This window comes from Chiloscyllium plagiosum, unplaced genomic scaffold (genome assembly GCF_037043375.1).
Source record: "Chiloscyllium plagiosum isolate Xiang-an unplaced genomic scaffold, Cpla_swu_hap1 HiC_scaffold_12, whole genome shotgun sequence".
In the NCBI taxonomy this organism is placed as follows: Eukaryota; Metazoa; Chordata; class Chondrichthyes; order Orectolobiformes; family Hemiscylliidae; genus Chiloscyllium; species Chiloscyllium plagiosum.
In genome coordinates this window covers 76,998,760-77,021,783 of record NW_028270150.1, presented here as the reverse complement: position 1 = coordinate 77,021,783, position 23,024 = coordinate 76,998,760, and the positions used below count along the sequence as shown (strand labels likewise).

General features: G+C 40.0%; 1 protein-coding gene across 2 annotated transcripts in view; it reads right to left on the bottom strand.

Moving 5' to 3' along the window:
• Positions 1–22,712, bottom strand: part of frmpd4 (FERM and PDZ domain containing 4) — a 646,818-nt gene extending 624,106 nt beyond the window's left edge. Inside the window, exon 1 of one of the 2 annotated variants that reach the window (XM_087992956.1) lies at positions 22,019–22,712. In XM_087992956.1, coding sequence (XP_087849082.1) covers positions 22,019–22,059 — 41 coding nt within the window. In that variant the 5' untranslated portion in view covers positions 22,060–22,712. The remainder of the gene's footprint in view (positions 1–22,018) is intronic. The other variant, XM_087992958.1, reaches the window with a different exon arrangement.
• Positions 22,713–23,024: the final 312 nt, after the last annotated feature.

The following is a 23,024-nucleotide window of genomic DNA, read 5'->3' as shown; positions in this document are numbered from 1 at the left end:
CCACAAGATTTGAAAAGGAACTAAATTTTAATTTCAAAACTTTCCTTCAACCCCTTTACAGCCTCTGAGAAATTCTGGTAATAACGAACTTTCATCTCCCACTCTCATGTGTGTCTGGGCTTGAACTGTGTTTTTTCAAACTGAGAAAGCAATTTGCTCATCAAGTGACAAGTGCTGTCAGCAGTAGGTAAAAATGTTGTTTTTCCCTGTATTTTAATAGGAAATCAAAATATTAAGTTACTCCCAGAATTGTGACATTGGCATTACTAATGTTATGTTTGTATTTGAGTTTCTACATCAGCTTTGTTGTCTGTGAATCTTTGAACAAAGGTCTACACATGGCCTTGTCAACTAGTTCGTGAATAGATAGATGGATGCCTTAGGCATCCAATTAAATAATTCATGGACGTTGAGTAGATTTTATGTTTTACTGCTAATCATTATTTTACTTCTTCTGTTTTCACTGGAAGATTTTGGCCATGCAACCTAATTGTTTTTACAAGTGACAAAGGTATAGAATCATAGAATCCCTACAATGTGGAAGCAGGCCATTTTGCCCATTGGGTCCACACCTTCCCTCTGAAGAGCATCCCACTTTGATCCACTGTCCCCACACCCCTGCATTTTCCACGGCTCACTCATTTATCCTGCATATCCCTGGACACTATGGGCAATTTAGCATGGCCAGTCTACCTAACCTGCACATCATTTGGACTGGAGCACCCAGAGGAAACTGACGCTGACACGGGGAGAATGTGCAGATTCCACACGGACAGTCACCCGAGGCTGGAATTAAACCTGGGTTCCTGATGCTGTGAGGCAGAAGTGTTGACCACCAAGCCACCATGCTGCCCCTGCCATGCTCTGGTAGTGCCAGTCTGTCAGGTCGTAAGAGGAAAGCCTTTTGTGCAAAGCTGCAACCAATGAACAGAGGACATGGATTGAAGGAACAAGAAATTGTGGGTGGTGAATGGGGATGGATTGTAATCATGGTAAAGGTTGGGGACACTTCTAGTCAGGGTAGATAGAGGTCTTGCTCATGGGGTAAAAAAAACCTCTGGTATGAAAGCATGGAAATGAAGAAGATTTCCTGAGGTGGATGATCATCAAGAGGGGAAGTTATGGTCAGTTAGATTTGTTATGAAGTTGAAGGCATGTACTCTACCTTTAAGAGAGAGTGAACACTATTCTGCACTGACAGCTTACAAGCACCTGTCATATGACTAGCTAGCAGTCTCAGTGTGTATGAGAAAATTGAAAATATGTAACATTTGGCTGTGAAATGGATACCTGAGGTGGTTGCTGTTTTGACAACAATTCGAATTTAACCAATCAGTTTAAATTATGCCTCAGGATAGTAAAACCCAACTGAGTTTGAATTTATTGTCTTGCCAATCTCAAACCAATGACATGGTCTAATTTTGGGGGTATAAAAACGGCAGGCATTTTGAAAGTCAGACAGAGTAACTGCCATCGAGAAAGACCCAAGGCATTGAAACACTCTCTGTCAAAGGTATATTTTCATATGAAACATATTCACAGCAAAAGAAAGGAGACAACCCAGGGAGGAGACAACCCAGGGAGATCTTCAGTTAAAAGAAGTAAGGCACCAAATACAACAGCTACTGTATGGTTTTGAAATTAAGTTGATGTAATTTTAATAAGTGTTTTATGGGAACAATATATTGATATAGAGTTGGAGGCAGATAATAAGCAGTTATGAGAAAGGGGACTTAGAGGTGTAAATAGTTGTTGTTTAATGTTCACTTTTCGAGTTAAAGTATAAGTTGATGCATAATGATTCTCTAATCACCTTTAATGAACTCACGACATCTCAAAATGCTGTGCAGCCCAATTAAGTAGCTTTTTTGCAGTGCTGCTAATGTAGAGACTGTTGAAAAACACAAGAAAGTTGGCTATTGTTGCTCATTCCAAGTTGAAATCCATTATGTAACAACAGGGGCGCTCAGATGTTACCACTGAACTCATCATCTGTTGTCAGAGGATACCCTTCTTCCCCACAACCCATCTTTCAAGATATAGCATTCTGTTCATTGACAGAGTGCAGAAAAATCAAAACCTATCTGCACTTTCATAGGTAGTTGTCTGGTAAGAACTGGAGTTTGTAATGCAAAGTTTTATTATTATTATTTGTTAATGCCTGATCAGCTTTAACATAGCTTCTAAGGTTGAACACTCCAGATGTGTAATCAGAATGATAAGGCTGCTTTAAATTTGAATTAAGTTGTGAGATCTCTATAGTCACCTCTGTCTGATACAGGCATCATCCTCCAGAGAAAAAAGCCTTGACACAGTCCTATTTTTCACCACATGCACAATCCTTTGCTAGATACCACAAACGATCTGCACAGGTAACAAGCAGAGGTACAGCTGAATATTGATTTACTCACATATCCTGGGGAGGTCATTGATTTGAAATTGAAACTGCATCTGATGATATAACTACAGTACTTGGCTAGAGAATTGGACAAGCCAGCATAAGTTCTCAAAGGAAACGGGTGTGTAATCCCGAGCCACCGATAGCTATAATTACACCGAATGTATTTGTCCTAGTGCTATCATGCAATAAACTACAACTTGTTATCTAAGACATATACGTTTTCTTGCAGGACTCCCTGCTGGATAATTCTTTACTACTAACAATTTGACAGACCCTTAGAGTCAACACAGAGGCAGACTGGTGCCAAGCCACATGTAGGTTTTGTAGCCTGGGGGAAACAGTATTCCATAGGTATGTTGTGTTTTCATTTGCAGCCCCTCTTGAGTTATTTGAAGGAGTTGTTTCTAAATTTTGGAGTGCAATTCAGCTTGACATTCCTGATTTATGGGCACCCACAGAGGAAGGGGTGGAGGTCAGAAAACCTCATTGTAAGCCTGCTTCTGTGCGTGGCCAATGTCTCTATTAACAGATACAGGCAGCAGGACATGGAGGCGATCAGTATATACAACTGCCTGTTCCTCTTTCATGGTTACATCCATATTTGAGGGTCGTGCTCACTTGGGGTGAGCACGTGCTGTGCATCCACATGATAGAGGTCTTTAGAGTCTGGTGGGCACCGCAGAGGCTGGGGAGCATTATCATTTTAGACAATGTTGCCTTGGTTTAGTAAGTTTACATTCACCTTTTTATAAATTTCCATTAACCAAGTTGGGAGCCTTTCAAAAATGAGATAACGAGAGTCCAGAGGCAGTAATTCCTGTTCATATGAAGGGCAAGGCTAGTAGGTATAGGAAATTCTGGATGACTCGAGAAATTAAGGCTCTGGTCAAGAAAATGAAAGATGCACACAATCATAGAATCCCTACAGTGTGGAAGCAGGCCATTTGGCCCATCAAGTCTGCAGTGACCCTTTGAAGTGCATTGCACCCAGACCTACCTGTTAGCCTATCACTATTTCTTATTGCTACTCCACATCCCTGGACATTATGGATAATTTAGCATTGCCAATTTACCAAACCTGCGCACCTTTGGACTGTGGGAGGAAACCAGAGCACCTGGAGGAAAGCCACACAGATATGGGGAGAATTAACACGGATAGTTACCCGAGGTTGGAATCGAACTGGGGTCCCTGGCACTGTGAGACAGCAGCGCTAACACTGAGCCACAGTGCCACCCATATGATAGGTAGAGACAGTTGGGATCGAGTGAATCCCTTGAGGAGTGCAAGGGCTGTAAGAGTATACTTGACGGAAATCAGCAGGGGAAAAAGGAGACATGAGATAACTTTGGCAAATAAAGTTCAGACGATTCCAAAAAGGATTCGACAAATACATTAATGACAAAAGAGTAGCTAGGGAGAGAATAGAGTCCCTTAAAGTTCAACAAGGCTGTCTATGCATGGAACCATAGGAGATGGGCGAGATACTAAATCAACATTTTACGTCAGTATTTACTGTGGAGAGGATGTGGAAGCCAGAGAAATTGAAGAATTAAATAATGACATCTTGGAAAGTACCCGTATTACAGAGGTGGTGGTGCTGGATGCCTTAGAATGCAATCAGGTGGATAAATCCCCGGGACTTAATCAGGTGTACACTAGAACTCTGTGGGAAGCTTAGGAAGTGATTGCTGGGCCCCTTGCTATTTGTATCATGAATAGCCACAGGTGAAGTGCCGTAACACAGTAGGGAGACTAATGTCGTGCCACTATTTAAGAAATGTGGTAAAGAAAAGCTAGGGAACTATAAACCTGTGAGCCTGATGTCAGTGGTGAGTAAATTGTTAGAAGGGTGCTCTGAGGGACAGGATGTACATGTATTTAGAAAGGCAAGGATTGATTAGGGATAGTTAACATGGCTTTATGCATGGGAAATCTTGTCTCATGAACTTGATTGGGGTTCTTAGGAAGTAACAAAGAGGATTGGTGAAGGCAGAATGATACGCGTTCGGCAAGGTTTCACATGTTAGACTGGTTAGCAAGGTTAGATCACATGGAATACAGGGAGAGCTAGTCAAATGTACACAAAATTGGCTTGAAGGTAGGAGACAGAAGGTGGTGGGGAGGGTTGTTTTTCAGACTGGAAGCCTGTGATCAGCAGTGTGCCACAAGTTTAGGTGTTGGGGCCACTGTTTTTTGTCATTTATATAAATGATTTGGGTGTAAATTTAGGAGGAATGTGTGCAGATGACAACTAAATTGATGGTGTACTGGACAGTGAGAAAGGTTATTTCAGAGTACAATGAGCATCTTGATCAGATGGGCTGAGGAGTGGCATATTGTAGCTTAATTTAGATAAATGTGAAGTGCTGCATTTTGGTAAGACAAATCAGAGCAGAACATTTAAACTAAATAGAAGGGTCATGGGGAGTGTTCAAACGAAGAGACCTTGGACTGCAGGTTCATAGTTCCTGGAAAGTGGCGTCGTGGGTAGACAAGGTAGTAAAGAAGAGCTTTGGTGCACTTCCCTTTATCGGTCAGTGCATTGAGTATAGGAATACGGATATCACATGGCTGCTGAACAGGACATTGATGATGGCTATTTTTAGAATACTGCAGACAATTCTGGTCTCTCTGCTATAGGAATCATGTTGTTAAATGTAAAAGGGTTGAGAAACAATTTACAAGGATGTTGCCAGGTTTGAGGGGCTGAGCTGTAGGGAGAGGCTGGGGCAATTTTCCCAAGATACAAGGGGTGGTCTTGTAGAGGTTTATAAGATCATGGGTCAAAAAGTGTGGCACTGGAAAAGCACAGCAGGTCAGGCAGCATCCAAGAAGCAGAAGAGTCGATGTTTCGGGCACAAGCCCAATCATGACAGGCACTGATAGGATGAATAGCCAAGGTCATTTTTCCAGAGTAGCGGAGTCCAAAACCAGAAGTGACAGTTTAAAGTGAGAGAAGAGGCATTGAAAAGGAATCTAAGGAGCAATGTTTTCACACAGAGGGTGGTGCATTTATGGAATGAGTTGCTAGAGGATGGAGGGGGCTGGTACAAATAAAAGGCACCTGGATGTGTATATGAATAGGAAGGGTTTTGAGGGGTATGGGCTAAATGCTGGCAAATGGAACTAGTTTAATTTAGGATATCTGGTCAGAATGGACAAGTTGGATCAAAGGGTCTGTTTCCATAATGTACACCTCTATGACTTATTATGACTCATTAAGTTTGTGTTTTTGATATAGGGGCCAATCAGGGGCTGTTTAACCTGATTACAGGTTTATTTCCAAAAACAAATGAAGGGAGCATTGAGCCCTTGTAGTGCAATAGTAGTGCCATTATTCTTGAGCCAGGAGGCATGGATCCAAATCCTGATTGTACCACTAGTGTTGCATAACATATCTGAAGACACGGGAGAATTGGTGTCAATGAACCACCCCAAATAGAAGGCACCAACGGTTGGTATCCAAACCATAAGATGACATGGCAATCATTGATGTATACACTGCTATAGAAATGCATCGGGGTAACAACGGTAAAGAAAACTTATTCAATACATGAGGAAAAAGTAAGTTAAAGTCAAGTGCTTTTATCACATTAATAATCACATTTAAGGTGACACAGGTTAGCTAGTCAGCAGCTGAAAAATTAATACCGGCTAATATTCAGCCTCACTCACTGGAGAAGTAACAAACTGAAAGCAACACTCCAGAAGGAACCTTCATCTCAGAGATGGAAAGAATCAGGTCAACAATCCTTAGTCAGTGACCTACCAATCCTCCAAATCAAAAGGAATGCATTCTGGAAAAATTGTGCAACTTCTAGATAATCTGCATTTGTGAAGTCACTGACTTGGAATGGAGATGGAGTATTGCGAAATGTTGGGATAAAGCTTGGGGGAAGATCACGCAAGATGTTTCTCAGAATTAACCAATTTTTTTTGTTTAGTGCAGTCTACACATGGGCTGCACCTCTGACAGTTTATGGTATCACTGGCTCTCTCGGGGTATAAGTATGCTCTTCACTTTGCCTTCTGCAACAGCTCTATCTCTTCCACCTCCTTTAAAATGATGAATAGTTGAAGGCCCATTTAAAATTTAACACCTGCCATTCTGTCTTTCTGAATGTGTTGAATTCTCAAGTTCAGAAACTCTTAGGACTTTGGTCACAATGAAACATGCTGAAAGAGAACTGCAGATAAAATTGCAGCTAAACTCCAAAAGATGAAGCTGCAGAGTTCCCAATCTCCTCCCAGGCTCAGTCATAAAATGTCAGCAGCATTCTCTGGTCTCAGACCCTGCTACATCTCCGTTTACCAGCTTAAATCTGGAGACACTTGACAGCTGGCATTAATGGCTGGAAGATTACATTCTATTGTTTTGTTTTTCCCAAAGGCTGGTGCTGCGTCAATAACGTATAAAGGTCTGAATAAAGCCATTCAAAAGGCTGAGGAAATTCTAGAACAAAGAGTGATAGAAGTAATTTGTGCCTAATAGATCCTAATCGCTAGTGCTAAATAATGGCATTACAACACTGTATCAATAGGTAACTTGAATAGACTCTAAGTTATTATCATATTTAACTCCCATGGTGCATGAAACCGAGGTCAGATGGGACAGACCTGACATTTTTAAGAAGATGTCTCCACAACTGATACGGAGACAATCTGCTGTCCAACTGAGGATGAAATTAGGGATACAGTCAGAGATCTTCCAACTGAAGTGAACAATGTCCTTGCATTACCATTCAACTGGACTAGCCACATAAACATGATGGCTACATGAGCAAGTCAGATTCTGTGTCGAGTAACTCACATCCTCAAAGTCTGTCCACCAAGTACAAGGCACAAATCAGGAGTATGATGAAATATGCTCCTTGTACCTGGATAGGTGCAGATCTATCAACATACAATATTCTGTCCTTCCATCACCAATGCAGGGTTTACCATCTTCAAAATGCATTATAACAAATCAACAAGGCTCCTTCCAAACCGCCAATGTCTTTCTGAAATACACACATGACAAGCTACCAGTATGACAAGTTATTAATAAACCTAAAAAAATTACAACTATATTTTGATCCAACATGCAATCAACTGTTAATTGTTTTTACAACATAATATAATAGTTATCGAGAAATCAGCTTTATAGTTTTCATTTAGCATGATAATATCATTGGTTAGGTTAGACTTTTGGAAAACCTGCATTATGTTCATTGTATGGTAATTTTTTTTATTAATCGTAGAAATTATACCAAGTGTTCTTTGTACAGTAAATGGCACAGCAATGTTAATGGGAGCTGTCATTAACACAATTCATTTTGTGTGTGTGCGTGTGTGAACCTCAACAGCTCAAGAAGAGCTGTTAAGTAGCCTTCAAGCCCAAAGTATTGTCCATCCCTGTATTAGTCCAGGATCCTGCCTACGTTTTCAGGCAAATGTTACATAATTCCAGGCTACGGAATCAAGGAACAGGGGAGTTTTCCAAGTTGTCCCTACAAATAAGCATCCCTTCAATCAGCAACACTTCAGCAGACTTGGTCACTGTTACATGGGTTTGAAGAGCTATATGAAGATTGTTGCCATGTTTCCTACATTAACATCAACACTTCAAATGTAGTTACGTGGCTGTTAGGCACTTCAAGACTTCTTAAGGTTGTTAAAAGAGGAAAGTGTTATACAAGCACTACATTTTTAGAAAAAAAATATTTGGAGACCCACATATTGGGCAGGGCCTTGGAAAATAATTTTTAATATATACACAAAATAGTTTGGAAATGGTAATTGTTGAATATATTGAAATGTACTGCCAGCTGCTCTTAAACACATGACAATATTTCTGAAGAGGTACTTTTAGTTCCCCTGTCAGCATTTCCATAGCAACACTGTGTTTCCATTCCAGTGACAATAATAAGAGTTGAATATTAAAGGAAGCCTTGATAAATTATCCCTTACATAAGTCAGGGAACACAATAGAACCAGCAATTTATACAATGTAGCAAATAGAATTCCCAGATTTACAAGATTGGTTTTTAAACATAAAGCCATAGAGATATACAGCATGGAATCAGACCCTTTGGTCCAACTTGTCCATGCCAACTAGATATCCTAAATAAATCTCATCCCATTTGCCAGCATTTGGCCCATATCCCTCTAAACCCTTCCTATTCATGTACTGATCCAGATGCCTCTTAAATATTGTAATTGTACCAGCCTCTATTACTTCCTCTGGCCGCTCATTTCTTACACTTACCACACTCTGTGTGAAAAAAGTTGCCCTTTTAAATCTTTCCCTTCTCACCCTAAACTTATGCCCTCCAGTTTTGGACTCCACCACCTTTGGGAAAAGACCTTGTCTATTTAACCTCTCCATGCCCACACGATTTTACAAACTTCTATAAGGTCATCCCTCAGCCTCCGACGCTCCAAGGAAAATAGTCCCAGTATATTCAACTTCTTCCTATGGCTCAAATCCTCCAACCATGGCAACATCCTTGTAAATTGTTTCAAGTTTCACAACTTCTTTCCTATAGCAGGGAGACCAGAACGACTCACACACAGTATTTTAAATGTGCCCAACCTATGACCTGCACAGCCTCAACATGACTTCCCAACTCCTCTACTCAATGCCCTGACCAATACAGGCAAGCATACCAAATGTCACCTTCACTATCCTACCTACCTACCACTCCACTTTCAAGGAATAGGAAAGACCATAATACATTTTTTTTAAAAGACTGCACAACAATTGGAAACTGGAATGAAAAATGAATTCTTGCTGCTGATCACTATCAACAGCTGTCAATTGAAAGTTCTATCCAAGCATTCCAATATATTTTCAACCAGAAAATGAGACACAAAAAGTTACCTTCCAATCATCATATCTAAAAGCAACTTCTTCCTGCCCATTGCAATTGAGCTCCTTTTCCATTTTTAACAAGATAAAAGATCAATAATGACACTGCTGTATTCCAGAAGAGATTCGTGCACCTACCATTACACTGCACATGGTAGTGTGACAGTTCACATTTAACTGTCTGAGAGCATAAAGGTAAAAAACAAAAAGAAGATTAGATGATGATCTATCAGTTAGAAAGTTGTGTATTCCATCACCACTGCAAGGATGTGAGCATATAATCTAAGGTGACAACCCAGTGTAGTCTGGAGGAAGTGCTGCACTTTCAGAGGGGCTGACTTCAAAAAATGCAAACCTATCTGCTCTCTCAGGCAAATGCAAAAGGTCTCAAAGTGTTATTGTGTGAAAGAACAGGAAGTTTTTTTCATTATTCTGGATGAAAATTATGCCTCCAGCAGCATCACAAAAATAGGTTGACTCTGCGTGTAAATTAGCTCGCTGAGCTTGATGGTTTGTTTTCAGACGTTTTGTCACCATACTAGGTGAGAGTCTCTGGTGAAGCGTTGGTGGTATGTCCCGCCTCTCTCTTTATAGGTCTTGGTTTCTTAAGGCGGGTGATGTCATTTCCGGTTCTTTTTTTTCAAGGGAAAGTTGATAGGATCTAAGTCGATGTGTTTATCGATGGAGTTCTGGTTAGTGTGGTGAAGAAACATCTGAAAACTAAACCTTCAAGCTCAGCAAGCTAACTTGCAGACTTATCATCAACCTCTCAAAAATAGGTTAACTGTCATTATCTCGGTGCTAATTGTGGAACCTTGATCTGCAGAAGTATATGTTACATTTACCAAATCACAACAATGACGATACTTCCTCAGTATTTATATGATTCTAAAGCACTCTGGGACATACTGAACTGATGACAGGCAGTGCATAAATGCAGGTATTTTTTTTCTCTCACAGCTTTGAATACAATAAAATTGAATAAAGATATATTACATATGATCAGTCAGACTTTTTTGAATGGGTAAAACTAATACTGTTACCTGAACACTCAGATTCCAAATTCATTCACTGTTGGATTGTAACAATGTTAAAAAGCTATAATGATATTTTGCAGGCAAAAAATTGAGTCAGCACATGATTACAGCAGAATCTGTGCCATTTTTGTACTGGCACAGTTTCTTGCCAGTCAACAGGATTTAAATAGATGTAAATAATAAGGGATGGTAACGAGTGATTGATATCTTGTGTTTTGCACTGCCATTGGATTAAGTGTAATGTACATTTGATTAAATCTATGAAAAGTGACTCATTCTGCTTGCTGTTATTCTGGAGGTGGAATAACACACTGGCTTTAAAGTGACACCGTCTTCAGAAAAGGGAACCTGGCAAAAGCTTTTTTTTTTGTTTGCAGAGACAAAAAGAACCATCATTCTCAGTACGTTGACATTAAAGGTAAACAACGTGATGTGTTTTGACATGGTTTATATTATTCTCTTGTCATGTGCGATCACAGGATGCTTGTGACTCAATGATTTCATGAAGAGAGCTTTGAAACAAAGCAAAGGTGGCAATTTACTTAAGTATCCAAGATTTACAGCAGTTTCAATAATGTAGTTTTACATCTGCTATATTCCTGCTTGGTGGCAGCTTTGAATCAATGGCAGCATGGTGACTCAGTGGTTAGCACTGCGCCAGGGACCCGGGTTTGATTCCAACCTCGGGCAACTGTTTGTGTGGAGTCTGCACATTCTCCCTGTGGCTTTGTGGGTTTCTCCGGGTGCTCCAGTTTCCTCCCACAGTCCAAAGATGTGCAGGTTAGGTAGATTTGCCTTGCTAAATTGCCCATAATATTCAGGGGTGTGCAGTCCAGGTAGGTTAGCCATGGGAAATTCAGGATTATAAGATAGGGTGGGTCTGGGTGGGATAATCATTGGAGGGTCAGTCTGGAATCAATGGGTCAAATGGTCTGCTTCCACATTGTAGACATTCTATGATTCAAAAGTGGGTTCAAGCCCCACTTCAAACACATGGGCAAATAATCCCAGCAGGCACTTCAGTGCAGAATCAAGTGAGTCCTGCATCAGCAGAAGTGCCACCTTTGAGTGACGTTAAGCCAAGGCTGTTGTCACAATGGAATTTAATATTTTATTGTTGTCTACAATTGAAGTGTTTTTACACAAGGTTAGATTACTTTCTTTCCCTAAGAGTGATTTGGTCCAACTTAAATGATACTAGCAAAATGTTTTCCGTGAACTTAAAAATAAAGAAGTTCATGTATTATCACAAACTTGCCTTAAAGGTTGACAATGTGATGCCTCACACACAGGCCACACAAATAAGTGTTAGATGCATATAAGGAAAAAGAACATGATTACAGTGTGAAATCATTTTCGTCTCTTGCATAGCAGACCTGCAGTTTCTTAGATGTTTTAGCTGGATTGTAAGTCTTGTAAAAGCACAGTATTCTCAGTAAGCTGTGAGTCTTTTTGTAATTGAATTGACTGGAGGTGGGTTCTGATGAGAAGTTGAAGTTGGAAAGATTTGGGGAGACAGTCCTTCACCCATTTTCAAGGTAAGTTGTATTTTGCCTTGCCAGCACATTATCATTTACACAATAATTTTGCAAGTTTGTTATTGCTTATTTATATTTCCTTGCTGTCTTCTTCACAATTAAGTCCCAAAGGACTTGTGTGCCCATGCCCACACAATATTCTGGGACCAGATGTGCAGGAGTATCTCAGTTCTCTAAAGCAGAGCCCAAATTTTCCAAAGCTAAATGCACTGAGCACAGACCTGCTCTTACCTGATCTAACCTCCACAGTTCAGGGATTCCAAAATTCCATTTCAATAAAGGAAACTGGTTATTTAAATAGCCAGCTGTCTTCAGAAGCTGTGAATGCATGAATCACAACTCAATCCTAATTCCATTCCTGCAAAATGAGAGACACGAAGTTCAGGGATGGGATTTGTGATTCCCCAGTGAATTTGGGTATTTCTGCAATACGTGCTGGCAAACATCGGGCATTTGCATTTATTGAATATGCTGATTTTTTTTTCCAGTCTCTGTAGCACTCATATTGCAAATCTGTCCATATTCAGTTGTAGAAAAAGCCTAATTAATCTTTCCAACTCAAATAGTACTGTGACCACTTGAGATAGGATGTACATCTCCCAGATGAACATTTGAATTAACAGGAAGTCTTCTGTCAGCATAATTTTGCGAAACATTAATACCACTGCTGCTTTCAGATCTGATGCTGCATAGCTGCTTGTCCTGAGCTCGAAGTATCATAAAAATACTGTTTAAAATGTACTTTCCTTATTTGGTCAATGCCTGCAAATTGCACTGCGGATATGCAACTAGCATCCTACGTGATTATAAAAAAGAGCAGTCTCATTCTTGAGTGTATGAAATTCTACTGCAACTATAGCTATCGTATGGTCCTGTATTTTCATTAACAAGACAGGTTAGGAGTCAGGATTGGAAGTTATTAAGTATGATTTATGATTTATGAGCTTGTGATCTGATATTGTTGGATCAGTAAATGTTGAGATTTCATAGTTTTTCACAAAACAACCATTATTACTGCCTGCATGGTGTGGCTGAGTGGTCGAGGGCGATGGACTAAGGCTTCAGTTTCTATGTAGTCATGTGTTAGAATCCCACCGCTCTTGTGCTGGTGCTTTGGCACACTGAGCCTTTGAATGTTTAATTATGCAAGGAATGGAGAGATATTGACCAAGGACAGGCAGAAATGATTAGTTTAATCTGATGTCATGTTTGGCACAACATCGTGGGCCGAAGGGCCCATTCCTGTGCTACACTGTTCTATATTCTACAACTAGTTTGATATGATTAGTACATCATATGAGGTATGTTTTAGTCTCTGTGATGATATTAAACAGGTGACAAGATAAAAAAAAAGCAGCAAAAGTGGACTCTATAACCCCTCAAACCTTTGCCATTCAATAAAATCCTGGTTGAATTTCTGTATCTGTTCCATTTTCTCACCTACTCCCTATACCCCTTGATTCCTTTACCTAGTAATCTTGGCCTTGAATATAATCATTGACTGAGGAATACTGCTGTCTGGGCAATGTTCTATCTAAGCTGCACAGCCACTTTGAAACCTGAAAGTTATTGCAATCGTACATGCGATCCACTTCAAGATGCTATGCATACACAGCTGTCTAAAAGCATTTAATGTTTTGTCCACTTGAATGCAAGTGCTGCATAATACATATATTTTAGAAAAGGGCATTATCTCATGATTACAGAATCTCAAAGATTCACAACCATCTGAGCAAAGAAAGTTTTCCACAGTTTATTCCTAAAGGCCAACCCCTTAGCTTGGGACTCGAACTTTAGTCCTGATTCTCCAGTCAGGAGAAAATAGCTTTTTAGCACCTGGCCTGTCAGATACTTAAAAACATGTTACATTTCAGTGAAAGGACGTTTCCTTTTTCTAATCAGCAAATCACCATATACTTTCTCAGTATCTCCCTCAATTTTAAATTGCAAATGTCAGGAGATGTGTAAAATGCGCTGTCATTTTGCCATCATTCATTTTACACTGTTCATAATGTGAAGATCTAACTCACTGAGTGAATATAGGTATAAAATATTGCTTCTAAAACAAGTTCCATTCTTCAAACAATAACTTAAACATAAGCATCCTTTATAACACTGAGGGAGATTAATATTAGTCCAGAGTGGTGTCATGTGACTGAATTGATGTTAACAAGAAAGTGTATTCAAAACATATTTGCATATCTGTAGGGAAGGGTATCAGTGATAGACATCACAAAAAAGGACAGACTAATAAATAGTGATGTTAATTCTAAACTATGTATATACTGCAGTCAACTTTTCTGGAAGCACTGCCTGCCCATTCCTATATTTTTTTCAAATAAGAAGCTACCATCTTGTCTTCATTGTGTCACCCTCACTTCTGAGTCAGAGGTTTGTGAGTTCAAATATACAATGAAAGGGTGAATGGACAGTTCAGAGCAGTGTTTGTTACATGGGAACTGGATGGGCATAATACTTGTTAATTGCATCAATATTTGTTAATTTCAATGGTATTATTGAATTGAATAAAACTTTTAATCACAGCAAAGTGATTGACTTTGGTGGAGGTAGACATTACCAGGCAGATAATCATTAGAAGTCAGGAAGAAAGTCTTTATTTTGCCAACCTAAGACAATTTAGGAAGATACCAACTAACTAACACCTCAGCATTGTTATGCATCATTAATATTTCAAACATCATGCTTGCTGTCAATATTCACTCAGGTTTAGTGCCCTGGTCACTGCCATATGCAGTCTCCAGTGTGTCATGTTCAGGAGTTTGCACAGCTTGCCTGATATCTAACTTTAGTGTAACTCACATGAACTGAAAATTCTGTGTTTTGATATAAGGCTTAATACTTATGATAATTTTTCAATGTGGTAAGGTCCGATACGAATTGCTTTAGGAATACAAGAAACCATAAAGCATGCAAAGTGACAAATCCAATCAAAATTACTTAATTTGATTACAATCAATGAATTGAAATTAAGAAAAATAATAAATTGCTGCACTAACTTGTGCATAACTTGTTCAAGCCAGATCTCTGCTTCTGACTCATAATGAGCTTGAAATAAACATATTTTCCCTCATTAGGTTGGCTTCCCTTTCAAGACTGAAGTGGACCATGATCACAGAGTTTCTTTTCCTTTTGTCATTTATTACATCATCAGTTATATGCTCATGGATACAACAAAACAATAAAGATTCTCCAATAAAAGATATAATTTCCAAGTACCCCATTCTTGGCTCATAGCAATAACCTTTCCATGGATAATAAAGAACACTTGCAGAAACTCTGAGACAATATATTGAGTAATCCCAGGACAAATAACACTTAAAACTCTTCTTTGTCTCATTCGTGGCAACACATGAAGAAAATGACATTCTGTTACATAAAGCATTTCACAATCTTAGGTTGTGTCAAAGTCAATTAAGTTATTTTGTAATGCAATATTGTTGATCATGTAAGAAATGTGAAGGCATTTGGGCACAGCAATCCCCACAAACAGCAATGCAATTATAAAACAAAACATTTTGAAATGATGTCAGCCAAGGGATAAACTTTGATCAAGTCAACCTGACTTCCACTGCTCATCTTCTGTGAGAGGATCTTTTATAATTAAGGACAGCGCCTCAGTTTAACATCTTTTCCAACTAAAGAACACCATCTCCCAACAATACAGCAGTGCCTCAGTAATTCTGTGCTGTATTAGCCTCGATTTTGTGCTTAAGACTCTATATCTGGACTTAAAGCCATATGTAAAGCCATGGGCTCAGGGGGATGAGGGCTGCCTGTTGAGCTTTATCTATTATTACAGCACCATAAGAGGAAAAGGGGAGGTAGAGAAAAAGAAGGGAACTAGCAAGTCTGTCATTGGTAGTTGGGAAGATGTAAGAATCCATTCTCAAGGATTGTATTGCAGAGCACTTAAAAAAAGAACCAGACAGAGTCAGTATGGATTTACAAAAATAATATCATGCTTGGCAAATCTACTTGAATTCTTCAAAGATGTAACTAGTAGAGTGATCAAGGGAGCCAGTTGATGTCATTTATTTATGGACTTTCAGAAGGCTTTCAAGCAAGTCTTTTGTAAGGGATTAATGGGTAAAATTAAAGGACATGGGATTGGGGATATTGTATTGAAATGGATAGAAAATGTGTGAACTGATAGAAAACAAACAGTGGGAATAAGTGGGTCCTTTCCTGAATAGCAGGCAGGGATCAGTACTAGGATCCCACTATTCATAATACATGTTAATGATTTAGATGAAAGAATTAAAAGTAATATTTCAAAATTTGCAAAATACACAAAGCTAGGTGGAAGGGTGAGCTGTGAGGCAGATGCAGAGATGTTATAGTGTGATTTGGACAGGCAGAGGGAGTGAGCAACTGCATGGTAGATGCAGTATAATCTGAATATATGTGAGCTTATAAATTTTTGTAGTGAAAGTAGGAGGGCAGATTATTATTTGAATGGCTGTAAATTGAGAGAGGAGCATGTCCACCAAGACTTGGATATCCCTGTGCACCAGTTGCTGCAAGTAAATGTGCAGTAAAAAAAAGTTGACTGTATGTTGGCCTTTATAGCAAGAGGATTGGAATACAGAAACAAGGACATTTTGCTGCAATTAAACAGGTCATTGGTGAGGCCACACCTGGAATACTGTGTGCCCTTAACTGAGGAAGGATGAACTTGTATAGAGGGAGTGCAGTGAAGATTTACCAGACTGAATCCTGGGAAAACAGTTTTGATAAATGAGGATAGATTGTGTTGGCTAGAATAATATTCACTGGAATTTAGAAGATCGAGGGAAGAAAATCTATAAAATTCTAACAGGACCAAACAGGTAAGATGTAGGAAGGAGGTTCACAATGGTGGATAAGTTCAGAACTTGGGGTCATTATTTAAGGATAAGGGGTAAAACTGTTAGAACAGAGATGACGAGAAATTCTTCAGCCAGACAGTGATGAGCATGTGGAATTCACTAACAGAGAAAATGATTGAGGTCAAAACATTGTGCTTTTAAGGAGAAAGTAGATGTAGCTTTTATCGCTAAAGGGATCAAGGATTATCAGGGGGCTGAAGGCAGAATTAGGGTGCTGAGCTTAATGATCAGCCATAATCATGATCATATTGAATGGCAGAGCAAGTTTGAGGGATCAAAAGTCTCCTATTTCTACTGTTCAATGAATTTTAAACCTGTTTGAACCCATTTCAATATAAATCTAAATCATTTCCTTTCAGCAGAAAAGCAGAAATGTCCAGTTATGGCCATGCTCCTACAAAATGGCTGCTTGAGGTTGCCAACTAGTGGCAAGTATAAAGGAGTAGATTGAAAGGTCACAGTAATATTAAGTTGACACTGGTCTTTGTTTTTGGATGTTCTTGCTCATTATTTTTCAACACTGCCATTTAGGCTCTCATGAGCCCTGAGGCTGGTTGTTGTTTTCCACCAGCACCTATTGGAAGGAACAGTAATGGAGAGATACACCCCTATACCTGCACCAGAGCTCCTTGACCACAACTGTTTGCTCTTTGAACCCTATCACCACAGAAAAACAATACACAAGCCTCACCTAGCAATAAGCTTAATGCTTGCAATTACTCTTATTCCCAATGGAAACCGAACTAGCAAACCAAAGGACAAAATAAAAGTATGAATATCTGACTAACAAATCTTCAAAACCAGTCTTTGGTACTGTCAGCAATGATACATGAAAAGGTAGCATTCCCTAGTGATCAATTTCTAGCATAACCTGATTAGCAGTATAACTGAGATTCCAGCAACCTAATGTGAGGACAATGTTGCACCTGCCTGGTAATAACTGCAGGAGCGATCTTAAGCCAAGCACAGAGATGGATCATCCATTAGCAATACTTGCAGCTACCACCCAGCATAGGTTTGACAAAGCAAGAGACAGTTCAAATCAATTGCAATTTGAAACCTGCTATAATTTCCTTCTGGGCATCTTGAAATGTTGATTTAATGGAATTGTGCTGTTATTTAGGAACCGAACCACTCTCCTTGCACTCATGCTGCACTATCTGATCATGAGCAGTCATAAAAAGGGGAAATGTATTGGATTGTATTACCATCTGGCTGCAGCCTTGAGCTTGCATTTTGGATTTCCTGAACTTTCATATCTTTCATCTCTGCCCTTTCAAGATCTGTGAACAGGTTGAAATGCTTTCTGAGGATTTCCTACAGCCTGAAGAGTTGTTATTCCCCAAACTAAGATTTCCCATTAAATATCTACATCCTTTAAATTTCACTCGTATGATGTTTGCCATTTCTGCCACAGGTGTGTTGTTTGCATATGTCCCAGTCTGCCCCAAAATGATATAAGATTATGAAAATCACCATTAAAATGCTGTGGTCATTACAGACTTTGGGTTAAGCTATTTGGTATAAATTGCAACAAATTTGGAACATTGACACTACAGTATCCTGTGCAATTCTTCTGTGAATTTGATTAATTTGACAGATTATTTTCTTAATGCAGAACTGTAAGTCATAAAGTAGATTTCAAAAACATAGGTGGAAGCTATTAAATTTCTTAGGAATTGACTTTGATAAACTTAGTGTCATAATAGTTTCTCAGTCAATAAGAATTCCCCAGCACTGAAAGCATGCAGTACATGGCAATTGCTATCAGACCTCAAAACTGAATAATACAACCCAGTCAAGTTTTTGGTATATAATCATTTTAAGTTGTTAATATCACTGAGCAGTTTCAAGGTGATAGCAAAAACTAAGACATCTCTTTATTCTCGATTAGATCTAAAAAAGGAAAATTTTGGAAGCACATGGGAAATTAATCAGCATCTGAAAGAATGAAGACTGATTAACTTTCAAGTGCTGCTGAAAGGCCCTGCCAGAAACACAAACCTATCTTTTCTCATGCAGATTCTGAGCAACAATTTGTATAGACCATAGAACATTACAGCGCAGTATAGGCCGTTCAGTCCTCGATGTTGCGCTGACCTGTGGAACCAATCTGAAGCCCATCTATCTTACACTATTCCATTTTCATCCATAAAGATGGTGAGTCTACTACTGTTGCAAGCAGTGCATTCCAGGCCCCTACTACTCTCTGAATAAAGAAACCACCTCTGACATCTGTTCTATATCTATCACCCCTCAATTTAAAGCTATGTTCCCTCAAGCTAGCCATCACCATCCGAGGAAAAAGGCTCTCACTGTCCACCCCATCTAACCCTCTGATTATCTTGTATGTCTCAATTAAGTCATCTCTCAACTTTCTTCTCTATAATGAAAACAGCCTCAAGGCCCTCAGCCTTTTCTCATAAAACCTTCCCTCTATACCAGGGAATATCCTAGTAAATCTCCTCCAAGCCCTTTCCAAGGCTTCCTCATCCTTCCCACAATGCGGTGACCAGAACTATACTCAATACTCTGAGTGTGGCCGCACCAGAGTTTTGTACAGCTGCAGCACAACCTCGTGGCTCTGAAAGTCAATCCCTCTACTAATAAAAGCTAACAATCCTATCAACCTGGGTGGCGACTTTCAGGAATCTATGTACATGGACACTGAGATCTCCCTGCTTATCTACACTACCAGGAATCTTACCATTAGCCCAGTACTCTTCATTCCTGTTGCTCCTTCCAAAGTGAATCATCTCACATTTTTCCACATTAAACTCCATTTGCCACATCTCAGCCCAGCTCTGAAGCTTATCTATGTCCCTCTGTAAGCTGCAATACCCTTCAGCACTATCCGCAACTCCACTGACCTTAGTGTCATTCACAAATTTACTAATCCATCCGTCCACACCTTCACCTAGGTCATTAATAAAAATGACAAATACTAGTGGACGCAAAACAGATCCTTACAGTGCACCACTAGTAACTGAACTCTAGGATGAACATTTCCCATCAACCACCACCCTCTGTCTTCTTTCAGATAGCCAACTTCTGATCCAAACAGCTAAATCACCCTCAATCCCACGCCTCCCTATTTTGTGCAATAGCCTACCGTGGAGAACCTTATCCAATGTCTTAATGAAATCCATACAAAACACATCAACCATTTTCCCCTCATTCACCTGTTTGGTCACCATCTCAAAGAACTCAATAAAGGTTGTCTGGTACAACCTACCCTTCACAAAACCATGTTGACTATCCCTAATCAACGTATTCATCTCTAGATGATTATCCAACACTTTACCCACAACCACAGTAAGGCTCACTGGTCTGTAATTACCAGGGTTGTCTCTACTCCCTTTCTTGAACAGGGGAACCACATTTGCTATCCTCCATTCTTCTGGCACTATTCCTGTAGACAATGACGACATAAAGATCAAAGTCAACAGCTCTGCAATCTCCTCCCTGGCGTCCCAGAGAATCCTAGGAGAAGTTCCATCTGGCCCAGGGGACTTATCTATTTTCACACTTTCTAGAATTGCTAACACCTCCTCCTTGTGAACATCAATCCCATCTAGTCTAATAGCTTGTATCTCAGTATTCTCCTTGACAATATTGTCTTTTTCCAGTGTGAATTCTGACAAAAAATATTCATTTAGTGCTTCCCCATCTCCTCAGACTCCACGCACAACTTCCCACTATTGTCCTTGATTGGCCCTAATCCTTCTCTAATCTTTCTTTTATTCCTGATATACCTATAGGAAGCTTTAGGATTTTCCTTGATCCTATCTGCCAATGACTTCTCATATCGTATATTTTTAACATTTATTGCTTTTCTTAATATTTCAAATCTTGAGGATTTGTGAGCTTTGTTTCTTATAATCTCTTTATAAATGTATTTCCTTCCTTGCAGGAATCCATAGGGTTTGTGTCCACAAACAAGCAAATATCTTCCAATTCTTTCATATATTGCAATACAAAATAACATATTGGTGGTGAACTGCATGTTCTGCAAGTTGGTGGACAGAGTCCAATCAAAGCAAATGCTGATAAAACCAGATCTGCATATGCCCGCAGAGAAAACTGTGCTTCACGTTTGTCTAATCCTACTTCAGCAGCCTAAGTGTTGGAAAGTTGCAGAGATTTTCCATAGAATTATCATACGTTCAGGATGTCCTGCTCTTAGAGAATTCCAAAGCAAATTCAAATAATTTACAGTGATTGAAAACTTGAATAGTTTATATGTCATATCTAAGTAATGCAATGCAATATGTATTTTATTACAATTTTAAAATACTCCCAAGTTCTGATATTGCCGTTTTAAAAAGTCATCCAATATAATTTGAGAGACAAAGTTGATGCCCACTGTGAAAACCATTAAATCGTAACGCATATACATGGGAAAATGGTGTTCGAAGGAGGCTTCTCACTTGAGTGATCAAACCTGAAGCATTGCTGACAGATTATAATCAACAGTGAACTAAAGGCAATCCAACAAAGACGCATGAAGTGACATCTTTTTGGAAACGAGTGCCTGTTTGTAGGGTTTTCATCGGCAGAGAGAATGTGTGCATATGTTGTTGAGAGAGGAGGGAGAGGGAGAGTCATCCACAGACGCACAGTGCTGTTGCTTCATGCTAGCCCAACCTCCCTCGCACCCAACAATTAAAGTGTCAGGAAATTCTGCTGCTGCTGCTTTTAAATGCCAGACTCAGAAACACCAGCTGAATTTAAACCGATATTTACTTGAGTGCCCACCAGACACAAATACGACCATCCAAGTGGCGAGGGCAAGTCAAACAAGCAGCTTTGGCGACGCTAAAAAGAAATTTAACTTTTTTTTTCGACCAGGGTAATAAAGGACAGTCGATTTACCATTCTGCAACCCCTCTGTAATATTCAACCCACGGGGGCGGGGGGGTGGAAAAAAGATATTCAATATTCCTCACAGTTGGGAAGATCGCGAAGTGTTATGTTGTTCATCAGTCATAAACCACCGACTCCAAGACTTCTAAGGCTTAGAGTAAAATTCAATAAAAATCGTTCTTTAATTTTCCACTAATTCTTCTCTCACTTACACACCCGTGTCACTGCATCTCTATTATCCTCGCTGCTTGACAACCTATCTGCCTGTAACCAGTACACTAAGACAGTGTTCGACACAGGGAAAACAAATCCTGAAAATGAAGCATCGTATCTTCACGGCTGTCCCCATTCTGGCTGTCCGTGCACTCGAGCTGTTTCCACGGGACGGGGAGCTAGCAAGCGGGCAATATTCCGAGAATGAACGAGGCGCACTTACCCTGACAGCTTTGCGATCTTCACAAAGCTAAACACATCCATGCATGCAGAAAGCTCTTGTTTCCTCACTCTAGCTCCATTCTGTGTCTTTATTCAATTCGGTTGGGGCTACACGGAGAGGAAGGTCTTCGCGTTCCTCCTGCTCTGAGATTCACGGGTCCATCCACTCCGGCTGGAGGTAACATTGGCTCTCCCTGCAAGACCCTGTGTTCAGTGCTCACGTTCCCCCGCCACCAGCAAGCATCACCCTCAGCCAAATGTCAAGCCGGTGGCAGTAGGAGTCTCCCAGGCAGGCAACAGCTCCGAGGGTACACGCTGATCACTCCTGGTGCCTGTTTCTCTCTCTCTCTCGGCCGGCTCGCTCCAATCACAGCCAGCACTTGATGACAAATTAAAGCAAGATTTTTGTTTGGTGGGGGCGGGGGGGAAGGGAGTAGCAGCAAAAGAAGTGAGAGAGAATAAAAATGTAACGCTTGCAAGGAAAAGGGCTAGCTTTAAACAGTTGCACTGTTATTCTGACTCCGACCTGTGTCGGCTCGAGCCCGTTAAAATGTACAAGAACGTGACGCTCTCGAAAGTTCTTCCCTCACTTCAGCGACTGTTTCTAGGCTGCAAAATGTAATATTTCCCACCCCACCTAACCCTCGAGGGCTGTGATGGAAACTGAATATGATAGACCCCGCTGCTTGGTGAAGACATGTCGGAATTGGTCTCTGTGAGCAGAAAATGGCAATTTGACCTTTACACTTTAAATGACAGATTCATGAGTTTCGAAAGAAAAACAACAAAACATCAATAGGATGGTCTAAGAAAGCAAGTTCACAACAATTCAATTAACCATCAGTCTCGCCTAGCCAGAAACTTGGTTATCTTCGTCCGAGACTAATACTCAATGGTAATTTCATGTTCATACAAAAGCGTACACAGTGCACCAGAAGATTACATTCCCTACAGTGGGGAAACAGGCCCTTCGGCCCAACAACCCTTGGAAGAGTAACCCACAGACC